At 36.9% G+C, this 24,937-nt stretch overlaps 1 protein-coding gene across 1 annotated transcript in view; it reads left to right on the forward strand.

The window, feature by feature from the left end:
• The window catches only part of LOC131077369 (phospholipase A(1) LCAT3), a 186,232-nt gene that overhangs the window by 7,328 nt on the left and 153,967 nt on the right, over positions 1–24,937 (forward strand). The window contains exon 2 of the mRNA XM_058014857.2: positions 14,107–14,198. Coding sequence (XP_057870840.2) covers positions 14,107–14,198 — 92 coding nt within the window. The remainder of the gene's footprint in view (positions 1–14,106; positions 14,199–24,937) is intronic.

A 24,937-nucleotide genomic window follows, 5' to 3' on the forward strand; every position in this document is an offset into this window, starting at 1 on the left:
TGGGAGCTCATTGTGAAATTGACACTGCATTTCACAAAATGAAAATAAAATCAGCCTAGTTTAACAATATATTTTAAAATTTTTTTCCTATTCATCTCAAAATGAGATTTGATGTTGAATCTTGAGGGCAAAATGATGAATCATTTTGCCCTCAAGATTCAACATCAAATCTCATTTTGAGTCTTGAGATGAATAGGGAAAAAAAATCCAAAAATGACATAGAACAATGAAAATCAGAAAATATTAAAAAAAAAACAAAAAAAAAACAAAAAAAAAACAAGAAAAAGTTGAAAAACCCTACCTTGTGCTTGAAAAATCTCTCCAAAATGTAGAAGAATCTTCTTCTTCCTCTTCTTCTTGCTTCTTCTAGCTCCTATCACACTTGCAATCAGCTTTTCTCACCCCTTCAATCAGTCTTCTTCAAGTTTTTCCTCCTCTTTAGCTTGCTGGAAAAAAAAATCAGATTACCAAAATGAGAGTTAAATCTATAAAAAACATGCTTTTGTGTTGTTTGGGGGGGTTGGGTGGGGCCCACGTCCAATTAGGGTTACCCCTTAATCCCCCCAAAAGTCAAATGTTTTTTTTAAAATTGCTTTTTTTGTTTGTTTAGGCGTGGGGACGCGGGAGACGTCTCCATGTCTCCACGTCTCCCTGGGAGACGCGGAGACGTCTCCACGTCCCGACGGTGATTGGGTGGCGGTGGCAGGACGGCGGGGGACGTTGCGTCCTCGTCCCCCCGTCACCGAGACGTCCCTAACGGGGGGACGCGCCCAAAAAGGGGGGGGACGCGTCCCCGTGGAATGGGGGTATTACCTTGTAATTTGTCCTAAATTCACAAATCCAAATGAAACAAGGAACATAATATAGTTATAGATATAATCCTTACTCATGAATAAGATGAGATAAGTCTGCCCTGGAAACCTGCAACCAAGTTAGATAATGATGTAGATATGATCCATAGAATACTTCCATTTCTAGGGCTAAGGGATACATATACTTATAATGCATAACAAATCTAAATTATTACATGGGGGTTCAACCATAACGAGGGTAGAGTTGGGAGACATGATAAGGTGCCCCAAATATCCCCTACCCTAGGCCCAAGGGCAGAAACTCCATCCCCCTTGGCCTCATGTGGTTCTTAACCATTCCCATGAGGTGGTGTACCTAGTGGGGTTTGTACGCTGATTCCCTCTATTGTGCTATCCTTCTCTTATGATCGAGGATCCCTTCGAGTTCATGTCAACAATTGATCAATATGTGGTTCGCAGGGGAGACATGCAATAGGGCGCCCTTAAAATGACTCATGACTCTAGGCCCAAAAGTGGAAATTGTAATATTCCCTCTTATTTTTTCGGTTTTTGAGCACAACAATTATTACAGTGCACCCGTTAAAGTTAGGAAATATAACCCCAATACTATTGAAAGTAACCCTTCCACTTTCTGATCACCAAGAGCCCAATGTGGGAAGGTGAGAGCATACGGTGATAAGGGGTTTGTTAGCTCACTAATCCGTTGGAAATTACTATGCAAATACAATACTGGGTGGCAAGCCAGCCCCTTCCACTTTTCAGCGGGATGAAGAAAAATAACTTGGCGGTAAACCAGCCAAGGTAACAAGAGCATAACAGAACCAAATCACTTTGCCGCTTATGTAGCGGGAGGACTTTTACATAAAACTATCACTCAACCGCATATTTCAGCGGGAGGACAATATCACTCAACCACTTGCTTAGTGGGAGGGCAAAGCTGAATTACAAAACATACAGTTGGCCAAGCCATCCTCTTCCACTTGTTCAGCGGGAAATGCAGCATAGAATGAATTGGTCAGTACTACTGAAGCAATTCTTACAAAGATAGAGATGTGAGAGAAGATAGAATGGAGTACATATCTCAGGAATGATGGTATGATGAAAGAATATTCGGTAGATTACAGAGAGAGGGGGGGGTGAATCAGTAAATTGACAAACTGATACAAACTTCCCAATCTCAAACTCAATCATACAAAATAAACTTATCAATAAAATATCACTGTCAAGATCAATACTCATAAGAATACTCAACATCAACCAGTTAACTGTTATAGCAACTTAACAGTAAACAACTTTAATCTTGTAAACATCCAAATGCTTAATCATATATCAACACACTCCATCTCTCAATGCTTTCAGTAATCATGCATTATCATAATAGTTAAATAGTTAATCAAATCAACAAATAAGATCATAACTACAAAATCATTCACCACATGACACAAATGTTTATATGTGGAAAACCCAAATAGGTAAAAACCACGGTGAGATGAGACTCACAAGATAGCTATCTGAACTCTTTTGAAGTTCGCCCTGTTAGGAGCCAAGCCTGTTAAAGCTTTTACAATAAGTCCTGTTAAGAATTGATCCTGTTGGGAATCAACCGGTTAAGGGATTTACAAATGCCTTGATAAAAAACAAATACCTTGTTAGGAGTAACCTCGGTAGAGGATTTGAGAATCCAAGCTAATGGACCACCTTGCTAGAGGATTTAAGAAGTAACCAAGCTTGTTAGAGCTTACCCGGTTAGGGGATTTCAATTCTGCTATAATTGTTAGAAGACAATAGGTTTTTCTTGATCTGTCTGAATAGCACCACATTTGTTTGATCAGATCCTTTTAAGCTTTAATCTGCCTTTACTCAAACTGTAGATTCATTCTCCGGTTAGGCAACCACACACTCAACTGATTTCTGCCAACACCTTGCCAACACCTATTACAAAACAACTTCATCGACCTTAAATATAAATCAATTAGGTCGGTAACACAACAAAAACCTAATTCTCTCATAGAGATTACAAACAAATCAATTCAAGTGTGACCGTTGGATTTACATAGCAATCTATACACATTCTTCAAGAAAATTCCAACCGCTCCATGATCACCGCTTCATCGGACTTGTAACTCATCATGTGCTTTGCATTAGATGCAATCCACTTTGCTCATTCCCTAGACAATCAAACAAACACGCCAAAACAATCTGAACTTATCTTCATATAATGACCACACGTGTCATTATCATTGCCACTCATCATCAGATAATAAACCAACATAACCATTTCAACAAACTTAATCGGTTAGGGTTTAACAAAAAAAAAAACAACTGGTAGGGTTTACTAGTTACATTGCATAGAAAGGGTTTAACCTTATACACCGGTTACCGGTTCAACTCACATACTTATATATACCGGTTTACAACATCTTCCATAAAGCTCTTCCTACCGGTTACAAGACAATATCAATAACAACAATATCAACAATATCATAAATACCATTACAACATAACATATCATTAATGCAATCTTTATGCAAATGCCAACAAGGAATTCAGTAACACATTCTCACCACAAACATTACTTGCTGTTCTGAAATCAGAGACAATGAAACGCAGAACCAGCGATCCCAAAAACCACTAAAATGCTTGTAACTCTCTCAAAACTGAATGGAATCATGCCAAACCAAATGCAAATGAAGTGTATAACATAAACAATCAAATCAATACCTTGAAACTGCATCTGGAGAGCAACAACTGCGATGCACGCAACCCAAGGCAATTCTGGAAATGGCGTTTTGGCTGAATATTTCGATTTGCAACCGTAAATTGGGGAGTTCTCCAAATGCCACACCAATGTAGGAGAATTATTGTCTCTCTGATACGCTTCCAACGACCCCTCACCCAAAATGATGCACTCAACACGCAGATAGCTACGAGCAAAATTCACTTCCAGCCAACACACACCAGCAACACCAAAAAAACGCAGCAGCACCCAACTCTTCACCAACACACCCAAAAATCACCAAATAGCTCAAAACTTCGAACCACAACTAGGAGTGATGTCTCACACTCGAAATCGGAAGGAAAGATCTAGGAGGTATTCACCCTCGAAGAAGTCTGGAGTCATTCCAACAGCATAACGATATATTTTCTCTGGATCAACAAATGAGGAGCCAAACACTTGTTTATATAGCTTTTCAAGTCTAGAATTCAAATGAAATTGCCTCCAAATTCTCCTCATTCAAACTACATTTCATTTCATGTGGTAGACCCAAAAATGGCGCCCACTTCCCAAGTCAAAATTACGCCAAGGAGAGAGGACCACGATTTTGGCATAATAAAACTTTAAAGCATAAAAAATAAAGTCTCCTTTTAATCTTCAAATAATTCGCCCAGGCATGACTTAGGAAAAATATCATATTTTGCACAATTTCCCATAGCATCAATCAGTAATAAAATAATTAAATAATAACCCTAGGATAAGGAATAATATTTAATTAAATTGCTTATAGCTTCAGTACTGATTATCAACAAAATCCGGATGAGGCTGACCAATGAGGATCACTGAACTGTGCTGGATCAGGACCAAGTCCAGGACTGCCAAAAATAGAATGCCCCAAACTGCCACTTACTAAAAATAGTAAGCCATGAAATAATGCTCCGAAAATCGTGATCTTCGCAACCAGAGAAAGAGCTTGGTGAGCTTAGCAACTCTGCAACATCCCGACGGCCAAACCCTAACTTACTAAAAATATTAAGTTCACATTCCACCCTTGACAAGCTTGGTCGGAACTCCAAAGAACATGGAAACCCTTAATTCACCTTTCCACATAGCCTACGAGTCTCCGAAATAGGCCAATGGACCACTGAATGCAACATCACAAGGAAGGAGATATTACAGGTTTCAAAAAGACAAGTCTAAAGCAAGATAAGTGAAAAGAAGGAAGAATTGGGTCTAGAGGAACAAATTCGCTCCTGACCCTTCCAAAGGGTCTAGAGCGAATTTCTCAAAAACATGTATTTTCCTCACAATTTTAAAGCAAATTGCCCTCAAGGTATTTTCCTAAGATGGTTTGAAGCTAAACAAGCGAGCTAAGAGAAAGGACAAGCCCTATATTCCAAATTTCGCTCCTGACCCTTGGAGAGGGTCCAGAGTGAATTTTTTTAAGCTCCTGACCCTTCCAAACGGTCCAAAGCGAAATCCTTAGGATAGCCTAATTTCTTGTCAAAAACATTGAGTAGACACCACTTTGAGAGAAAGTTAGCTTGAGTATGATAAGGTAAGAGTGGAAAAGTCAAATCCAAGGCAAATTGAATGTGATTTGAGCCTAAAGTGCAAATTTCGCTCCTGACCCTTCCAAAGGGTCCAGATCGAAATTCCTAGAAAGACTCTCAATTTCACCTAGTGCACTAAGGGAGCCTTGTTTTGATTGCGAATTGATTTGATGGTGATATGAGAGAGGGATCGAAAGGTGAAAATCAATGCAAATTGAAGTGAAAGGAAGAAATTCGCTCCTGACCCTTCCAAAGGGTCCTAAGCGAAAATCTCATTATAGGGCCTATCCTTGGAGAGGGTCCAGAGCGAATTTCATTATAGGGCCTGTCCTTCCAGAGGGTCTAAAGCAAAATTGATCTTAATTCCTTCTTGTTGATGATTTAAGGTAAGAAATGCCATGTTAGGATAAATATATTATTCATCTTTTGGTTTGTTTTGCAGATCAAAAAAACCGGGCTAGAAGGAAGAACAGACAAGGAGGACCTATTCAAGTTTCATCATCATTAGAGACGCCTCAAATGCATGGAGGAGGACTCAAGGTGCTTCAAAGTTGGAGGACTTCAAGTGTTCAAAGAGTTGCACGTAATAGACCAAGCTATCCTCAAGGACCTCATTCTACTACATGGAGAAACCACAAGATGGCAGTGATTGTAATCCTAGCCATTGATTGTAAATCAATCAGAGCCATTGAATTGTAAAGAGCTCTCTATATAAAGCTCTGGCTCTTCATTTGTAAAGGTGAATTGTTAGAGATTAGTCAATAGTTTATAGTTAGCTAATAGTGGTTAGAATAGCTATTAGTCAATAGTGAGTGGTGATTAAATAGCAATTAGAGTAGATTAGGAAGAGAAGGCAAGAAATTGTTGCCTTGATTGTAAATGAACTCCATTTTCATTGAAGTTATGGTGAAATGTGTCGTTAATTTGCAATATGCATGGTCTCTTGTTGAATTTTCATTTTAGATGATGGTTGGCTCTTCTATGTAAGTGCCCTCTGGTCCTTGGAGCCATTATGGTCAACTCTAGGACGGCCTACTTACTTAGCACTCTTAAACCCCTTTTGCTCACACTTCAGGCCCTTTCCTACAAGATGGGTTTCAGACAAACATACATCTCTTATATTCTATCATATAATCATACACTTAAGCATTATCTATTGTGCACAAGCAACATGTATATATATATATACCACAAGCAGTTGTGAGAGTATAGAGTGCTGAGAAGGGTAGATCTGAAAATAATATCAGACTGCTGTTTTAAGCCTGTTCTGAAGATTAATTCCTTTGATGTATTTGCTGTTGGATGACTAGAGGTTCGATCAGAAATTCCTCTATTTCTTTTATCAAAACTATTTCTTCTTTGATCTATTGAATGTCTTCTTTTGTGTGATTGTGCTTGTGTGTTTTCTTCCATTAATTGCTTACACTTTTTATACCTTCATATCTCATTGAGGAGACACATCTCTTTGGAAAGAGATATCCATTCAAATGGGTCATATCTCCTCATTGCTGTCTTATTATTCAAATGAGATCTGCATTTCTGATTATTCATGACAATGCTTATTTTCTATTCCCCAAGTTTGATCTCCCTTGGATGTATTCCTCAAATGAAATCTTCTCCGCTTTATATCTTCCCATGTGACAAAGAGTCGCACCTCTTCATCATATCTACTCTTTGCAAGGGTCACAACCTTTGAAAGAGTTACAACCCTTCATCATTTCTGCCTATTCCTTTCTACTTCCATTAATCCCTCCTTGTTTCACATGCTCCCTTCTTTCTTCTTCCTCCTTGTTGGTGTGTTTTTATGCACGCACAACTCAGAATAAAATACCCAGAGATATCCTATTCTCTTGATCAAAATCTTCCATGTGCTAAACAGATTGACTGTGTGATCACATAGACGACTATAAGGTTCCAGGTTCATGCGGATAGTCTCAATTGGTTTGTTGTGATATGCTAGTAATCTCAAGGGGGACTTACTTAATTGTTCGAGGAGTGAATCAATCAAGGGATTCTGTTGATTGCCGACGCTTGTAACTTTCTTTCTTTTTGGAATGATTTTGCAATAAGCTCTTTTAAGACTTAGAAAAAAAAGGCAAAAGGATGAGGGTTTAGAAAGATAGTTCTAATCCTAATCTAATCCTATGAACTTCAGAGACGGAAATTGCAAAGTGGAATCCAAAACCAATCCTTGCTTTGCCAAATTCAACAACTACACAAGAACGGTGCAATCTTCTAAGGAGGTCAAAAGATTTTCATATCACTCATATTCACCAACATCTTGAGCAATGAATAGAAGTTAAGTTTTTGTCTTTGGTTCAGGCTAACTTTGCACGATAAGTGAAAATCATCCAATTATCAAAAGTATGAACACATTATTCCACATTGAGCAATTATATCAAATCCTTCATTCAATCTAAAAATCTGAAATGAAATTTATTTTGTGGAGAGCCAAGAAACCATGCTAACTTGCAAAAGTAGACAAGATTCACCAACAATTGAACAATGAATATGTCTTAGCACTTAAGAAGTATTAGTACAACAATTTCTCAGAATTCTCTCTCTTTACAAATGAGAGCAGGAGAGTTTATATAGGCACCCCATTACAAAGCAACAATTTAGATTGATTTAAGATCAATGGTCAAGATTAATAGATAAAACCCTAATTAGGGTTATTTGCAAAAAAACTCTTTTTGGCCGATGAGAAAATTACAACACTTTGGATAACCAATGAGAAAATAGGAGCCACTTGTTGAGTCTGGTTCATTGCACCTAGACATGTTTGACTTGGAACTTTAGGATTGGTTGATTGATGACTAGGATGCCACCTCAAATTTCCTTGCAGATTTGATTCCCCATAGGCAATATCTCTTGATACTCAACATTGTTCCAATCGCGTCATGTGATGAAGCATACTCCGAAATGATTAACTCTTCTAAAATTCCTTGCCTTGGACTTGGAAGGTTGATGTAGAGCCTTTCATCTTTGTATGACTTAATCTTTTTGAATGTCTTGATGAAGTGTGAGTCCTTCTTTGTCCCATTCGTCCTTGGATTCCGGCTTGAAGCGTGAATGCTATTCTTCCATCATTTTTTCAACTAGTTCTTTGTTTCATTGGTATTTTCTTGGAAGTCTCTTCCTTAAGTTGACATCAAGTACTTGAAAATATGAAAAATTTCTAAGTTAAACAAAATAAGCTTGATGTTATCTTGACAATTTTTTGAAAGAATAACTTTGATTTTCCGATTAAACTTTGAAAATCAGACTCAGAATTAGACTGAGTATGGTTTGAGAAACAAAAATCAGAGCTAAATTGACTGAGAATTTATGAAATTTATGTTTAATTTTGAACTCAGAATTGAAAACTAGGTAAGCCTAGAATCAGACTTTAGTCTCAGAAACTGTGAAATTATGTCTAATCAGACCCTATAAATATTCTGAAAATCCAAAATCAGACCCAGAAAATACTTGAAAATTATAGGACAGTCTGATTTGAACTGTATAAAGTGAAAATCTGATTAAGATCAGACCTTAAATCATTCTGGAACTCCATATTCAGACTTAGAAAACTTGAAATCATGAAACATGGTCTGATTTGAACTCTGTAAGGTGAAAATCTAATTAAAATCAGACCCTATATTGCCCTGGAACTTCAGAAATCAGACTGAGAAAACCTTGAAGTTATGGAACAAAACTTGATTTCTAATCACTGTCAGAGATGAAATGAAATTTGAAAACCAAAATCGAACTTGGAATCATGTAATTCTATGAAAACTAGGTTCGATTTAGGACATCTCTGCAGAAGCACACAAAAGCACCTTTGCCATATTGATAAATTTTGAAAATTTGGTATAGAACAATCATGCATTGTTCTGATAATGAAAATTCAGAAAGAAAGAAGGAATTTAGAGAGCAACATCTCAGAATTTAGCCTTTGAATCGCTTCAGACCTGCAAGAAATAGAGGAAATTTTGAGAGAATGCTGATGATTGATCTTTGGATGCCTTGGATTCTTCTTAAAACCTGCAATTACACCCCTTTGCCTAAGAAAACTTGGAGAGATGACTTAGAAAGTTTGAATTCTTCGAGAGAAGTGTGAATAATGAAAGGCCAAGCCTGGCTTCTTATAGAAAATTCGAATTCTTCCTTGGAGTGTTTTTTGGTTTTAATGAATTTTTATTTTTTTGAAGGCAATGCACTTGGTCACAATTTGGCCTTCAAATATTGAACTTTTCTCGTTTTATTGTTTTTTTGATTTTAAAACTTTTTGCAACTCCCTATTCTTCATCCTTCTAGAAGCCCTCTTCATAGGTGAATTTCTCCATAGGTTGATTTTTTATGCTTTAATCCACAATTGCTATTCTTAACTTGGGTGTATTCCTCTTCATCAATTGCTTTATTGTGTTTTATTTCCGAACACCTTCACAAGACTTGGGCAAACTTTGCTTTCTTATTGCTTTATTTCATGTCACCTCATTAATCTTCAAATTTTCATCCTAGGCGAACTTCCTTGTTTTTTCCTTGCTTTTGTTTGACTTTGCCAAGCTCAAAAATTTCTTGAATTCCTCCAAGCTGAGTGAATTTCTTAGCTGATCTAGAGTCTTTGCTTTATTGACTTTTTGCTCTCAACCTTTTTGTTCTCATGAGTTAGGCAAAGCTTTTGTGTTTTGTCCATGTTTTAATCACCTTTTATCTTTCTTGCCAAAACTTTCCTTTTTCCCAGCCAAGGGCAGACTTTGCCTATGGTTGAGGAATTTTCATTGTTCCATGGCCGTTGGGGACGGGGAGACGGGGGGACGGGCTTCGGGAACGGGGGGACAAAGGGAAAAAGTTTTGGGGACGGGGGGACTTGGGCCTGGAGGGGGGAAACGCATTTCCGTGGAACACTGGGAATTTTCATTAAGTTTGCTAGGGCAGACTTCACTAGGTGACAAGGAAACACCATCAAGGGAGGAGCGGACTTCATCAAGTCATGAGGAATATTTTCCTTGCATAGGAAGTCCATATCATCTTGAGGGTGGACTTGGCTATGCTGGTCAAGAAAAATCTTCTTAGACAAAATTTCCAAATTTTCTTCCCAAGGCATGGGTGGACTTCTTGAACAATAAAGTCTTTGATTTTGACTTTAGACTTAGCCTCTTTTACCATGATTTTCAACTCAGCTTCTAGAATAGATCTTCTGGAACAAATATCATACCTGGTGCCTTTCATGACACCTCCTCTAGACCTAAAACCACCAAAACCCCAAAAAGCATAAAGCAACTTTTCCAAAAAAGCAACTTCCTATTTTTTAGGAAAAAAGTAGGCCAAAAAGAAGGTTCCTTGATTGGCCCCAAAATGCCAAAAACAAAACTTTCTAAATTTAAAAAAAGCAAAAAAGCAAATTTCCTACAAAAAAGTAAGTTGTCAGAATTGACCTTGAGAGATTGCGATTTTACTCCCTTGACCTATCTGAGACCATCCGTGTCATCAATGCATTGTTTCGATGATTGCTTCACTTTTTTGACTTTGGTGATTCTTTCACATTTTGAAATCCTAACTCATTTGCAAAGATGAGAAATCAGAGACAAAATGCTAAGACACCAAAACCCTAACCTAAAAGCAAAAAACTAGGGGGTTCCCATTTGCAATGGGACGATGTGTGAAAACGTCACAACACTCCTCCATCCTCCTTTCAAATGAGGTTCTCTTCTCCCTTTTATATCTCATGTTTGAGGGAGTCACAACTTTTCATTTCATGCCTTTTGACCATTCATTAAACTTAATTCAATTTTAATTATATTTTAAAATTTATTCTTTTATATTTTAATTCGCCTTGCCTATCTATAGGCCGAGACTAATGTTATCATCTCACTCATTAATTTGCTTTCAAAATTATGTCAAAATTTTTATTCTATGCTTTATCTTGATTTTTTATTAAAATCATTTTTCTCTCCATTTTTCTATTTTTTTGATTGGCTGATATTTTTTTCCTGGGTTTTTACTTTTTTCATAAAAAAAAACCAAGTGGGCAATCAAATGTGAGCAGGGAAAATATTGGGATGGTTTTCTAATGTTTTGTAGATTATGATATTGATTTTTATTTTATATTCATTCTTATTATTATCCTTGAGAAAAAAGTGGATTTTATGTAGGGACACTTCCATTATTATTATTATTATAATATTATGATTGATACCAAATTTTAATTAAAAGATGATTATATTATTATGTTTTCTTAATACCAAATCGTTATTATTATTATATTTTTATATTATATAATAATATAACAATAACAATAACTTATATTTTCAAATTTTATACCATTAATTTATTCTTTAATGTTAAATTGTTATTTTATTTTCAGCTGCATTTTTTTTTCTAAACCTTAATGCAAATACACACGAATACACGTATTGTTAGATTCCTTCTCATTGACTAGAATGATTCCTTGATTCATCTTTACCTAGGATGGCAGGATCATGCTCTGTTACCATTTGTAATGCCCCCTTCCTAATTTTCCCTAGGATTGCAAATGCAACATATTTGGGTTAGGGTTACATCTTACTAAGTAAAATATCTCTTTAAATAATGTGATTCTTAATTTGAACCCTACAATCATAACATAAGAAACACACACACACACACACACACAAACTTCCAATTATTAGGGTTAGACAAGAACATATCCTACTCATATATTATCAATGATATTATACAAGCATAGTAGGGTTCAGAGGAAGAAACATGATAGGTCCGCCCAAAGCCATTTCTACACTAAGCCCAAGAGAGGAGTGAATGCCTCGGTGGGCAGTCAATAAGGACATCTACCGAGGTGGCATACTTAGTGGGTTGCTTGGACCTTCTTTCCCTATCAATGTCTCATCCTCCTAACAACAAGTGCCATCATTGTGGAGATCGTAAGTGGGTTCCTTGGCTCTTCTACGTAAGTGCCCTCTGGTTCTAGGAGCCATTATGGTCAACTCTAGGATGACCTACTTACTTAGCCCTCTTAAACCCCTTTTGCTTACACCTCAAGCCCATTTTTACAAAATTGGTTTCAGACAAACAGACGTATCTTATATTTTATCATATAATCATACACTTAAGCATTATCTATTATGCATAATCAACATGTATATATATACCACAAGCGGTTGTGAGTGTTTAGAGTGCTGAGAAGGGAAGATCTGAAAATAATATTAGACTTATGTTTTAAGCCTGATCTTAAGATTAATTCCTTTGATGTATTTGCTGTTGGATGACCATAGGTTCGATATGAAATTCCTCTATTTCTTTTATCAGAATTATTTCTTCTTTGATCTGCTGAATGTCTTCTTTGGTGTGATTGTGCTTGTGTGTTTTCTGCCATTAATTGCTTACTCTTTTTATACCTTCATATCTCATTGAGGAGACACGTCTTTGGAAAGAGATATCCATTCAAACGGGTCATGTCTCCTCATTGCTGTCTTATTATTCAAATCAGATCTGTACTTCTAATTATTCATTAAAAAGCTTATTTTCTATTCCCCAAGTTGATCTCCCTTGGATGTATTCCTCAAATGAAATCGTCTCCCCTTTATATCTTCCCATGTGATAGAGAGTCACATCTCTTTATCATATCTGCTCTTTGCAAGGGTCACAACCTTTAATAATTATCACTTTTTGAAAGAGTTACTACCCTTCATCATTTCTATGCATTCCTTTCTACTTCCATTAATCACTCCTTGTTTCACATGCTCCCTTCTTTCTTCTTCCTCCCCCATCCTCCTTTCAAATGAGGTTCTCTTCTTCCTTTTATATCTCATCTTTGAGGGAGTCACAACTTTTTAACTCATCTCTTTTGACCATTCATTAAACTTATTTAAATTTTAAATTTATTCTTTTATATTTTAATATTAATCTTATTTTTATTCTTTTGTATTTTAATTTTGTTATTATTATTTATAATTAAATCCTATTCAAAGAGGGGACATCACATTAGTCTTCATATTGAGTCGGCTCTCATATGTATTTCATTGCCTAAATTTATTTATTAAAATTGTGATTTGGTTACATTGTCGCCCTGGTCGGCCAGCATCAAACTTAAGTGTTTACATAAGGGAGTCAGCTAGGTTTTTGAAAATTGTGATGTCTTATAAATAAGACAATTTTCTTATTGGCGATGTATATCAGTTTGAGGGCGGGGGCATGACAAAATCAGGTAGAGAGAGAGAGAATGGTAGCTATTAATGTGGAACAAAAATTAAAGAAAGCAAGACAAGGAGACCCCAAAATAAAGGTAACTACCTCTAAGTGTTAAGGCCTGCCAAGTGGAGGTCACTAATGTGACAATCTAGGGACTTGGATCTTGAAGTGTATGGATATGCTGCATATATGTTAGTAGCTTGTGTTAAAGAAAGCTACACAAAGAGACACACAAAGTAAGATTTATCACTTAAGTGGTAATAATTGAGGAGAGGTTATGAAAATCTAGGGACTTGTACCTTGAAGCTTTCTATCAGATTGATAGAGCTTTTTTTGGGAAGAAAGCTTTATAAATGGTAAACCTTATTTGACTAATCAGTCATTATCAGTGTGGGATTATCACAAACAACACCAACGCACATACCAAAGAAGATAATGTACTAACATGGAATGAAATCCTTCAGTTACTTCCAACTAGAAATATCTTTTGAAATCAAGCATGTTCTTAAATGAGTATTAGAAACTATCCTCTTGATTAAGAGTCAGTTTATAGATATTATCAACTTCATGGTTTTGTTTTGAACCTCCACAAGATTAATTTGTTAACTCGAAGTCTAGAACATCACTTTGGTGGCTACATTGATTGGTGATAAATAAAGTTTACTTGTAAATCCACCATTTCAAGATTCTAATCTTTTTTGTATTTTAGAGGACATGACTAAAAAATAAAAATATTTGTTTCATCCATTTACTTGTTTTTGCCATGATAGCTACACAGATTTAAGTTTGTTCTCTTTCAGCTTGTTATTGTTCCTTCCTTTTGGATAATTTTTTGACCATTTTATTACTTTCTTCCCAGGATATGCGGAATCTTTGGATCCCAATATTAGAATTGAAGTTCCAGATGATGACAGTGGTCTTTTTGCGATTGACATGCTAGATCCTTCATGGGTGGGTTGTGCATCTTTATCATTCAGATAACTTTAAAAAAATTTCCATTTTTTCTGACCATTGAAGCAGCATAAAAAAGTGAGGCGAGTATAAAAGAATATACAATATGTGTCTAAATTAGGGTCAATATATGTTTGTCTTATAAAATTAGGTTTTTAGACATCATATTTGGCCATGCATTTAAGTTCTTGGTCTTATTTTGATGTATTATTTGATATAATTTTAGTTGTGATTTGTGCTTTGAGGATTGATGCTTTGTAAACCAAGAAAAATAAAGTGCCAACAAAACAACAGATGATTTTAAAATATGCCTTATGTTCAATGTATGTCCAAATAAGTGATTCCTAACTGTGTTGGCCTTAGCTATTCCTCTTGCCTTTTTCTTTCTCTTTGTCTATATATGTATATTGTTGTGTAAATGGTTCTTGTCTACAACTTGTGGTGTCGCTCTATTTATTTTTTTGATAGAAGATAAAATATGTATTTGTAGATAGAAAAGCCCACTTACAAAAGGCCATAAGCCTGAGCCAGAAAAGTAAAGGATTAGAGGATAAGATGGCCCGCAAGTAGACAATGCTGATACACATCTAGGCACAAACACATTTTCCAAGAAAACATCATGTTGATAGCATGAGTACAACATATAAAGAGGATAACATTGATTTAAACAAGGATAACATAAAGACACTAGAAAACATCGTTCTAAGAGTAAAACACTTTTTTTGGCTGGGGGTGCGAGGAGGAGGGGGCGTGAGCTTTGACTTACATATTGTAGTTATCTTCATTCTGGGCTATAGGATGTCAAACTGTTGGACAAATAATGGACAGGGCTTGAGGAGATTCTTGGAGCAATCACCGTTATGCACTTGCATGTCCATACCTAGGGTTTGAGGGTGAAGGATTTGAATCATTTGATGTTTGGTTTGGAGGTTTTGCTAGACATTTCTGCTAATTTGTGCTTCAGTTTCTCTAACATATGAATAAGTTGGATGGACTCACCCTATATTTGCAGATTTAGATAATTAGTAAGTTTTTCATAGCCCTTGTGAAGGTTCTGGAGACACTATGCTTGCTGATGAAGACAGTTTGTGAGGGTTTTATTAGAATGCCTTGCATTGTGCTATCCATGCTTTGAGTTTCAATTATTTTGGCTATTTCAAAATTTCAGGTATGGAAGCATTCAGCACTCCATGCAGATTGGTGTTCGTTTTCCTATTCTCATGTAAGGTGATTGAATCATTTGCATCAGGAAGGGCAAGATTGGGCCTTGGATAAAGTACTTATTGATTTGTGTTTGGAGGCTAGTATTTAGGAGCAAGTGGTTCAAGGTCGGAGGTGATATTGAGGGGCACCATGCATGACAATGGCAAGGTAATCTTTTTAAAATTTTATATGTAATGGGGCTGCACATGTGGGGCTGTAAGATGCTGAAACCCTGAGATAAGGGTGTGTTAAAGAGATCTTTAGAGTTTAGGATCCTAGTGGGATTAATTTATTTCCCTTCTCGTTATACAATTAAAAGGAAAGCTCACTTATTGTAAAAAACAGTATTTGGAAAGAGGCTATCTGCATTATTGAGTATGGCTGTAACCTGGGGGTTGGTTGAGCTTCTAGTTGGTAACATTGGGAATTGAGGTACTGCCTCATCCATATTGATGATCTGGTCCTCCTTTGAGCAATTCTCCTTGTTGCTAATGGCTTTAGTGTTTTGCATCATTCCTATGCTCCTTTGTTTCTTGCTTTAGACCTTGCATGGTACAACAAGGATATGTGGATGTCTTCTTTTTTAGTACTTGTAATATTGCCCTTAATGTTTTTTTGGTTTTTAGCAATAAGAATTACAAAGAAAACACCATAACCCATTAAGGTTAGAGAAATAATCCATACAACTGAAAGCAACCCTCCACTTTCTGATCACCGAGAGCCCATCTTGGGAGGGTGAGAGCATACAGTGCTGAGGGGATTGTTAGCACCATAAACCAAACTGAAATTACAATGCACGGGTGGCAAGCCAGCCCCTTCTACTTATCCAGCAGGACAGAAACTGAACCCTTGGCGGTTAACCAGCCAAGGGAAATAACAAGAAACTAAAACTCAATCACTCTACCGTGTATTTCAGCGGGAGGACATTACATTAAGCTATCACTCTACCGCATATTTCAGTGGGAGGACAATGCATAAAACTTATCACTCGACCACTTATTTAGTGGGAGGAGTATATAAACTGAATTACAAAGCAAGAAGGCGGCTAAGCCAGCCTCTTCCACTTATGCAGTGGGCAAGCAACACATCAGAAATGGTTAGTAGTACTACACTTAACCTTACAATATAGAAAATAGAGAGATAGAATAGAGAAGTAATGCTGTCCAAGCTAATAAATATTCCCAAGCAAGTGCTAACTCCCCAAAAGCCCTTCAACATGGAATTATGAAATTCTAGGAGCAATGACACGCAGACCAACAACTTCAAGAGGCTATGACATGCTCATATCTCTCTCCAAACTCACCCAAATCACTCCAAATCATTCCCAAATCAACTAATCTACTCACACTCCTAAATGCACACCCAAACACTAACTTCTGGGAATCTGTAATTTTTGATAACAAGCTGGAAATGCACAACCGACAACACCAACACACAATAAAATGCATAAAACTCTCTCACAACTCGCCCAAATCACTCCAATTTAATCCCAAACTGCTAATATATCAATGATGTCCAAGAACAACCAACTAGCTGACCACCAAACATCCCATTCAACTCAACTTGCTTCCAAATGCCCACACAGAGAAAAACGCCAAAGCTGGAAGTTTCGATTTGCAGTATAAAAATAAATACTCAGAGATTAGTGCTGAAAACTTACAAATACCATCGCCTCGGACATAGAAAAACAAAGAGCCAATACCCAGAAGTAGTAGGCGATCACACGGAGACTTATGAATGAAAGTATGCTTCAGCCATGACTTTCCCAGCAGCCTAGAAACACACTGAAACTCGAACTACAGCAAAACCAACAACCCACACTTCAACAAACTCACCAAGAACACTGAGAGAAAATGGAAAATAGCTAGGTACTGTCTTGCAAGTACGAAACTGCACTTAGCTAGGAAGGCTTACTTCGAAGCTCAGATTTCTATTGCCAATCCAGTAGCATAACGATGCAATTTTCAAGATAACCAAAATGAGAGCCCAAGGCTCTTATTTATAACTTCTTGCTCCACCAAATTCAAATGCAAATGCACACAAATACGCCCAAATTACATGTCCTCCAAGGCGCCCAACACATTTGAATTTAATTAAACATGTCCCCTCAAAATGGCGTCCACTTATTCTCAACTCCCTAGGCAAAGTTCGAACTTTTGCTAGGTGAACAACTTGCAATATTAAAACAATATAAACATGACATGTTTAATCATTCTCAATGCCACCCGACTAGGGGAAATAATAATATTAGTAGCAGGTATTTATCCTTTTCCCTATGTCACCCAAAACACAATTAATCAATAATAAAATAATTAAATATTAAACCTTAGGATAAGGAAATAATATTTAACTCAATAACTTATAACTCTGGTACTGATTAACATCAAAATCAAGGATGAAGCTGCGCGACGAAGACCACAGAATTGTGCTGAATCAGGACTCTGTCCGAGACTGCTTAAATAGAAACGCTCAATACTGCCACTTACTAAAAATAGTAAGTCATGAAATACCTATCCGAAAATCATGATCTTCACACCCAGAGGAAGAGCTTGGAAAGCTTAGTAAGACAACATCATCCAAACAGCCAAACCCTAACTTACTAAAAATAGTAAGTTCTCACTTCACCAAAGAATCCAATGCATGTTATGCTGCCTTGGAGCTCAAGAAAAACCCAAAAGGAAACCATAGACAAAATTGAAGAAATCCCTCTTGATAAACCCTAGAAAGCTTGTGCAGAACTCCACAAAAGTTGGAAACCCTAATTCTCCTTTCCACATAGCCTATGGGTCTTCGGAATAGGCCAATGGACCACTGAAAGCACATCATTAAGAAGGGGACATTACAGTACTGCAGATTGCCTTTAAAGTAATGAATTAAATTGGTGCTTCTCATATCTTGTAATGCAAGGAGAATTGAAGCACCTAGTTTGATGAATTCTGTGTTATATAATGGTAACCACTTAAATATATGACATCAAAGGCAAATTTGGGGCTGCACACTGATTTAACAGAACATCACCAAATCATGGAAATTGACATCATTTTCATATTAAAACAATTTTCTAATATTTAGTTATAATGGTCCTATCTTCTTCATGAGCAGTTTAGAGGGTTGGCCCTTGGGTAACCTTTCCTTCCTTAAGTAAGCCATTACCAAATCTCCTACCTGAAACTGAACATCCCTCCTCTTAACATCTGCTCGGAGTTTGTATTTTTCTGCACTTTGGTGAAGTGAAGTCTTGACTTGATCATGGACCTTCTTCACAGTGATGGCAAAGTCCTCTCCCTGAGCACTCCTTTCCATACCTCCAAGGTCTCTAAGTTCAAATATCCCTCTAGGATGTAAGCCATACACAACTTCAAATGGGCTTTTCCCTGTACTTCTATCAACTGAATCATTATATGCATATTCAGCTTGTCCAATCACCAAATCCCAACTTTGTCCATGCTGCTTGGTAAGACATCTAAGAAGATTGCCAAGAGATCTATTAACCACCTTAGTTTGGCCATCAGTCTGAGGATGGTATGCTGAAGAAAATGACAGATTGGTACCCAATTTCTTCTAGAGAGTCCTCCAAAAATGACTCACAAACTTGGAGTCTCTATCAATGACAATATTGAGAGGTATGTAAAGTTATTTCAATTTTAATTAAAGAACAAGTTATGAACTATGAATGCTATATATGGATATGAGGAATTATGTCAATGTCTAATAATTCTGATTTTATCTGCAGGTCTGAAGGAGAGAGATCATTTAATATTTTCTCTGTCTTCTCCAAATGAATTCAATTGGCATATATATTATTTAGGTAACCGGTCAATTGGTGTATTGACCGGTCATGCCTTTTAGGCATGACTAATCAATGCACCCATTGATCGGTGCCTTTACAATTATACCATTAACACAATGCTGATTATCGGTTCAAAAACCCCCGATAGCATATTGTAATATCATAATATAATGACTGATCAATTTAATGAATCGGTTCATACAAACACCGATGATTCAAAGTGCACGATGAATATATTCCAACCGGTGCATTTGTTAACCAATGTTAATGCCAAATGAAGCGGTGTATTCATTAAACCCGATAACAAATATGCTCGATATAATTAAGCCCGATAACAGATGTGAATCGGTGCCAATGTTTATGCATCCGATAGCAAGTATGTATCGGCTAATCTAACTGGATAACTTACAACATTTAATATAAGTCAGACATGAAGCATGTAGATAAATAACATAACTAGGAAGGTTAGGAAGATCTTATCTTGCATAAGCTACCATGCATTAACACTCCCTCTTAGCTTTGGAAGATAAGGCAACCTGCATCACATTTCCTTTTCATAACTAAGATAATGTCAGTCAGCAAAAATCATTTATACATGAGAAGTACCATCAAGACATATGATACAAAATAGAAGAACATCACTTGAGCATGTGACATAAAGTATTATTTTTAAAAATAAGAGAATCATCACCTGATCATGTGAGAAATCACCAAAACATGTGATCTTGTAAGATTCATCAAGATATCACATAACACATGATATCAGTATTGCCTAACACGCAATACTTAAGGATAAGTCTATGAGAAAGGTTAGTTTCTCATCATATCCAAGTTGTGATAAGTGCAATAACATTTATAAATGTTTATCACAACATAGTCATGGCACATCCATGGCTTACCAGAGATCCAACATGATCAATGGTTGAGATATCACCTACACGTGATATCAGTATTGCCTAACACGCAATACAAGGATAACCATATGATAAGTGCTTAAGTTCTCATCATATCCAAGTTGTGATAATGTAATAACATTTGTACAAATGTTGTATCACAACATAGTCATGGCACATCCATGACTTACCAGTGATCCAACATGATTACTGGTTTGACTATCATAAGATCGTCACCTTATGATGTCTACATACAAGTGTTCAGTATCTGAGAGATCGTCACCTCTTAGATATGAACACAGGTGGCAAGAAGCCAAGAGATAGTCCAAACATGACAAAGAAGTTTACACTTTAAACATCTTAAATATATGTAAGTATAGATTACAAAGCAGATTACCTTTCTATCATACTGTTGACGTGTATTTTGTACACTATCAAACACAGAATAAAATACCTAAAGGTACCTTATCCTCTCTTGAGTAAAGCCTCTGATTGCTGAAGACATCGCGAAAAAGGATCAATCAAGATGACTTCAAGGTTCTTGTATGTAGGGTCTCTACGTGTGGATAAGCTCTCTGTGGTATGATGTGATTTGCTAGAATCACAAGGGGACTTACATTTGATGATTGAACGTCTGATCTGTTTTGAATATTGCTGGAACACAGGATCTTACTAGCTTTGACTTGAAAAAAAGGAAAAAAGATGAGGGCGAGGAAAGGATCTAATTCTAATACTAAGAATGTAGGAGCAATGAATGATCTTTGATGAAATTCTAATTAAGTCTTGTTTTGACATCACGGGAACATCTCCACAAGGTTAGTGCGATCTTCGAAGGAAAGCTTTATGATGTTCAAATCATCACTGCAGGCATAGACACCATCAGGTTGATGCATATCAATGAAGAAGCGACAATTGAAGTTAAGCTTAAGCTGAATGATTCCAGTTGACTACGCAAGGCAAGTCTGCAATCAACAAACTGCTAGTAGTATGGATATACGAATTCCACCATCAATCAAGCACATTTCTTCCATTCATCTAATAACATGAAATCAAACATGAGAAGCATAAAGACCATGCAAATTGTCGAATCGACCCATAAATTTCACCATTTCTTCAATGAAGTTACAAGTCTTTTACAACAACATCTTGGCAACAATCTTTGCCTTCTCTCTCTACTCTACTCTAATTGCTATTCTATCAACTAGCTAATCACCTTCTAACTACTCTCTATCTGTCTTCTAACTGCTTCCAACTATTCTCTAACTATTCTATTCTCTTTTTTTACAAAATGAAGAGCCGGGGCTTATATAGTGCCCACAATACAATTCGATGGCTAAGATCGATTCGAGATCAATGGCCAAGATTCAATAATGAAAACCCTAATTAGGGTTTGTTACAACCATTACATAACATTTAATGCTTGACCAATGATAAAATTGTATTGCTTGGACACATGTGTTCTCTAGAAAATTCCACCAATGGATAGCTGGGGTAGGTACATCGGAGTTTGTGCCACCTTCCATGAGTTAGGTACATTGAATCTGGAAATGCTGAGGTGGACCACACTGACTGGAGAAGTGATGACTAGGATGCCACCTTGTCTGACACTTGTAACTTGGTAGATATTCAACTTGATGTTGTTGAGAAGCTAGCTTTAATTAATTCATCTGGAACTATCTGCTTCTTCAACGAACCCTTTGCTCTGACTTCTTGTGTCCTTGATTTGCAGGATGATGATGTACCTCGCCTTGGAATGCTGGATTGGAAGAGGTCGCCCTTGTTGATGTTTGATCGAAGAAAGCCATCCTTGTCGATGCTAGGCTGGATCGAAGAAGGTCGTCCTTGATCTGGCTTGATTTTCCAACTCCGGGATCTCCATTTGATGCCTACACAACATTTCAAAATTAGTAATATATCTTGAAATCTAAAAATTAAACTTTAAAAGGAAGATTCAAGATTTTAATTAGGAAACTTTATGATAAATCTTTGAATTATCATTTCCTAATTAACTACGCAATACTTAGATTTTCCAAAACAAATGTCTAAAAAATCAAACCTTGAATAAGGGTGTCAAGATGATTTCGCCATACCTCCTCTTGAGAATTAACTCTAAGAAATGATGTAAAAATAGATGAATTTCGCTAGGCAAAGTGTAGATCAAAGCCTTCTCTTGAACAAATTGCGCCTCCTTTAGCTTGGAAAAGAACTCCACCTTCCTCTTCAAAAATCTGGAATTTCGCCTTCAAATACCTTCAAAACATCTGGAATTTATCCTCCAATCTAACAAGAAATACGACTCTCCAATAGCCTTCAAGATGAATTTCGCCTTCCTTAGTCTCCACACTTGGTAGAAATTCGCTCCACACAAGCTATATTTCGCACCTCCTTCCTTGCTTCTCCAAATCGCACTTGAAATAATGAATGAATGATGATTAAAATTGCTCAAAATACCCCCATTATATAGGGCGCTCACCATTTCATCTCCCCATAGGCCGACTTGGCAAAATAGGCCAAAAAAAAAAATAAATTTGCAAAAACAAGAGGCCGACCTAATAAAATGGATAAAAATAATACCTCAAAGGGCTCCATTTTCAATTTTAATTTAATAAAAATTAATTTTAAATGCCTTTATAATTAAAATTTCGATTTTTCTAAGGCTCAAAAATTAATTTATTAAATGCCATGCGCCTTTATTAAATGCCAATTTAATTGAAATTTTTAAAATATTTTGAAGTTGATGATTTTGGCATTTCATGTGATTTGGAGGATATTGGTGCCCAGGCATGGTGAAAAATGGTGGATGCCAATAACCTCGCTCTGGTCCTTTGGAGAGGGACAGGAGCGCCTTTTCATTTTAGACCTAGCATCCCTCGTTTTTACGTTCAAAACCTCATCCTTGACGTTCAAAATGGCATTTTATCTGGAACTTTAAGTTCAATTCATGTGATCTTTGGAAGGAGCTTGCCTTAAGGCATTTTCGCCCTGGTCCCTTGGTGAGGGACAGGAGCGATTTTGCAACTATGAGCTTACTTGTGTTTTGCTAGCCTTCGAAATTATCTTCATTGTACCAATCACGCCCCTTTTCATTCATTTCAAACATAAAACTTGCTTTGCCTTTGCGAGAGATTGGCCTTGTGAGAAAATCGCTCTGGTTCCTTGGTGAGGGACAGGAGTGCCTATTATCTTTTGGGTTGATTTTCTCCTTCGTGGCCCATTCAAGTTATATTCAACGCACAAATCATGTTTTCCTTGATCTCTTCAAATCATAAAATCATCTTGATCTTGCAAAAATAGTGCAAATTTGAAATTCAAGCTCCGGTCCTTCAGTGAGGGACAGGAGCGAATTTTGCCCTCTAGGCCAAATCTTTTCACTTTTCATCTCGAAATTCCTTTGCTAGGGAAGATATCACCTTACTTCATGCTATGAATAAAAGTTAATGTCCAAAAAAGGTCTAAAATTGTGCATATAAAGAAAATTGCTCTGGTCCTTCAGTGAGGGACAGGAGCGCTTTTACCTTTGTAGACAAAAACTCCATCATTTCATCGTCTTTGATCAAGTCTGGATGCTCTATCATGCTCATTTCGTCCTTCACCATGCCTTTGATGTTTCGATTTGACCAAACAAGGTCAGGAATGACTCAAATAAGGCTTTTCGCCCTGGTCCCTTGGTGAGGGACAGGAGCGCTTTGCCTTGGTCCCTTGGAGAGGGACAGGAGCGAAATTCGCTCTGGATCCTCAGTGAAGGACAGGAGCGAAATTTGACTTTTTGAACTCTCTATCAGGATAATTTTAATGGAATATAACATTTAAGTATAAGTGACATTTCCTTCTTATACTTTAAGTTATATTCCATATATACTTTCAGAATGTTTGAGAGTGGTTTCAGACCTCCAGGAGTTATATAGCAAAATCTAGTTTTTGGAGGTTTTTCAGTTTCCAGACTTAGTCAAATTTCAGGATCAGGACTTTCAGACTTAGCCAAATTTCAGGATCAGGACTTTCAGACTTAGCCAAATTTCAGGACATTCCAGACTTAGCCAAATTTCAGGATCGAGACATCACTCAAGCCGAACTTGCTATCCATGTGATCCCCTTGGCGATACTCAAAATGCAAAGGCCAACGGACAAAACCCTAAAAAACCTAAAGAACAAACCCTAAAAAGCAAAAAAGCAGGGGTCCCCATTTGCAATGGGGCGATGTGTGAAAACGTCACAACACATACCTAAACCCTTTCTGAAGTGATCAACCTTCACTCTGGAAAGTGGTTTGGTTAGAATATCTGCAGTCTGATCTCCTGTACACACATATTCTAACTTTATCACATTCTTGTCAACCATATCTCGTACATAGTGATATGGAATCTCAATATGTTTGGACCTGTCATGAAATACTGGATTTACAGAGAGCTTTATACAGCTTTGATTATCACACTGAATGACTGTAGGTTTCATAGGTTCTCCAAATAATCCCACGAGCAATTTCCTTAGCCATACTGCTTCTCGGGCAGCCATTGAAGCTGCAATATATTCAGCCTCTGTGGAACTCTGAGCTATTGAAGATTGTTTTCTGCTGATCCAGGATATCATGGCTGACCCTAAACTGAAGCAACACCCTGAAGTGCTCTTTCTGTCAGTCACACTGCCAGCCCAATCTGAATCTGTAAATCCATGTAGATCTATGTCAACCTTTTCATATTTAAGACCAAGCTTTAGAGTACCTTGTAGATATCTCATTATATGCTTTACTGCAACCAGGTGTATCTCCTTAGGTTCACACATGAACTGACTTAAGGCATTAACAACATAGTAGATATCTGGCCTTGTATTTACTAGATACATCAGGGACCCAATCA

This window comes from Cryptomeria japonica, chromosome 4 (assembly GCF_030272615.1).
Source record: "Cryptomeria japonica chromosome 4, Sugi_1.0, whole genome shotgun sequence".
NCBI classification, from domain to species: Eukaryota; Viridiplantae; Streptophyta; class Pinopsida; order Cupressales; family Cupressaceae; genus Cryptomeria; species Cryptomeria japonica.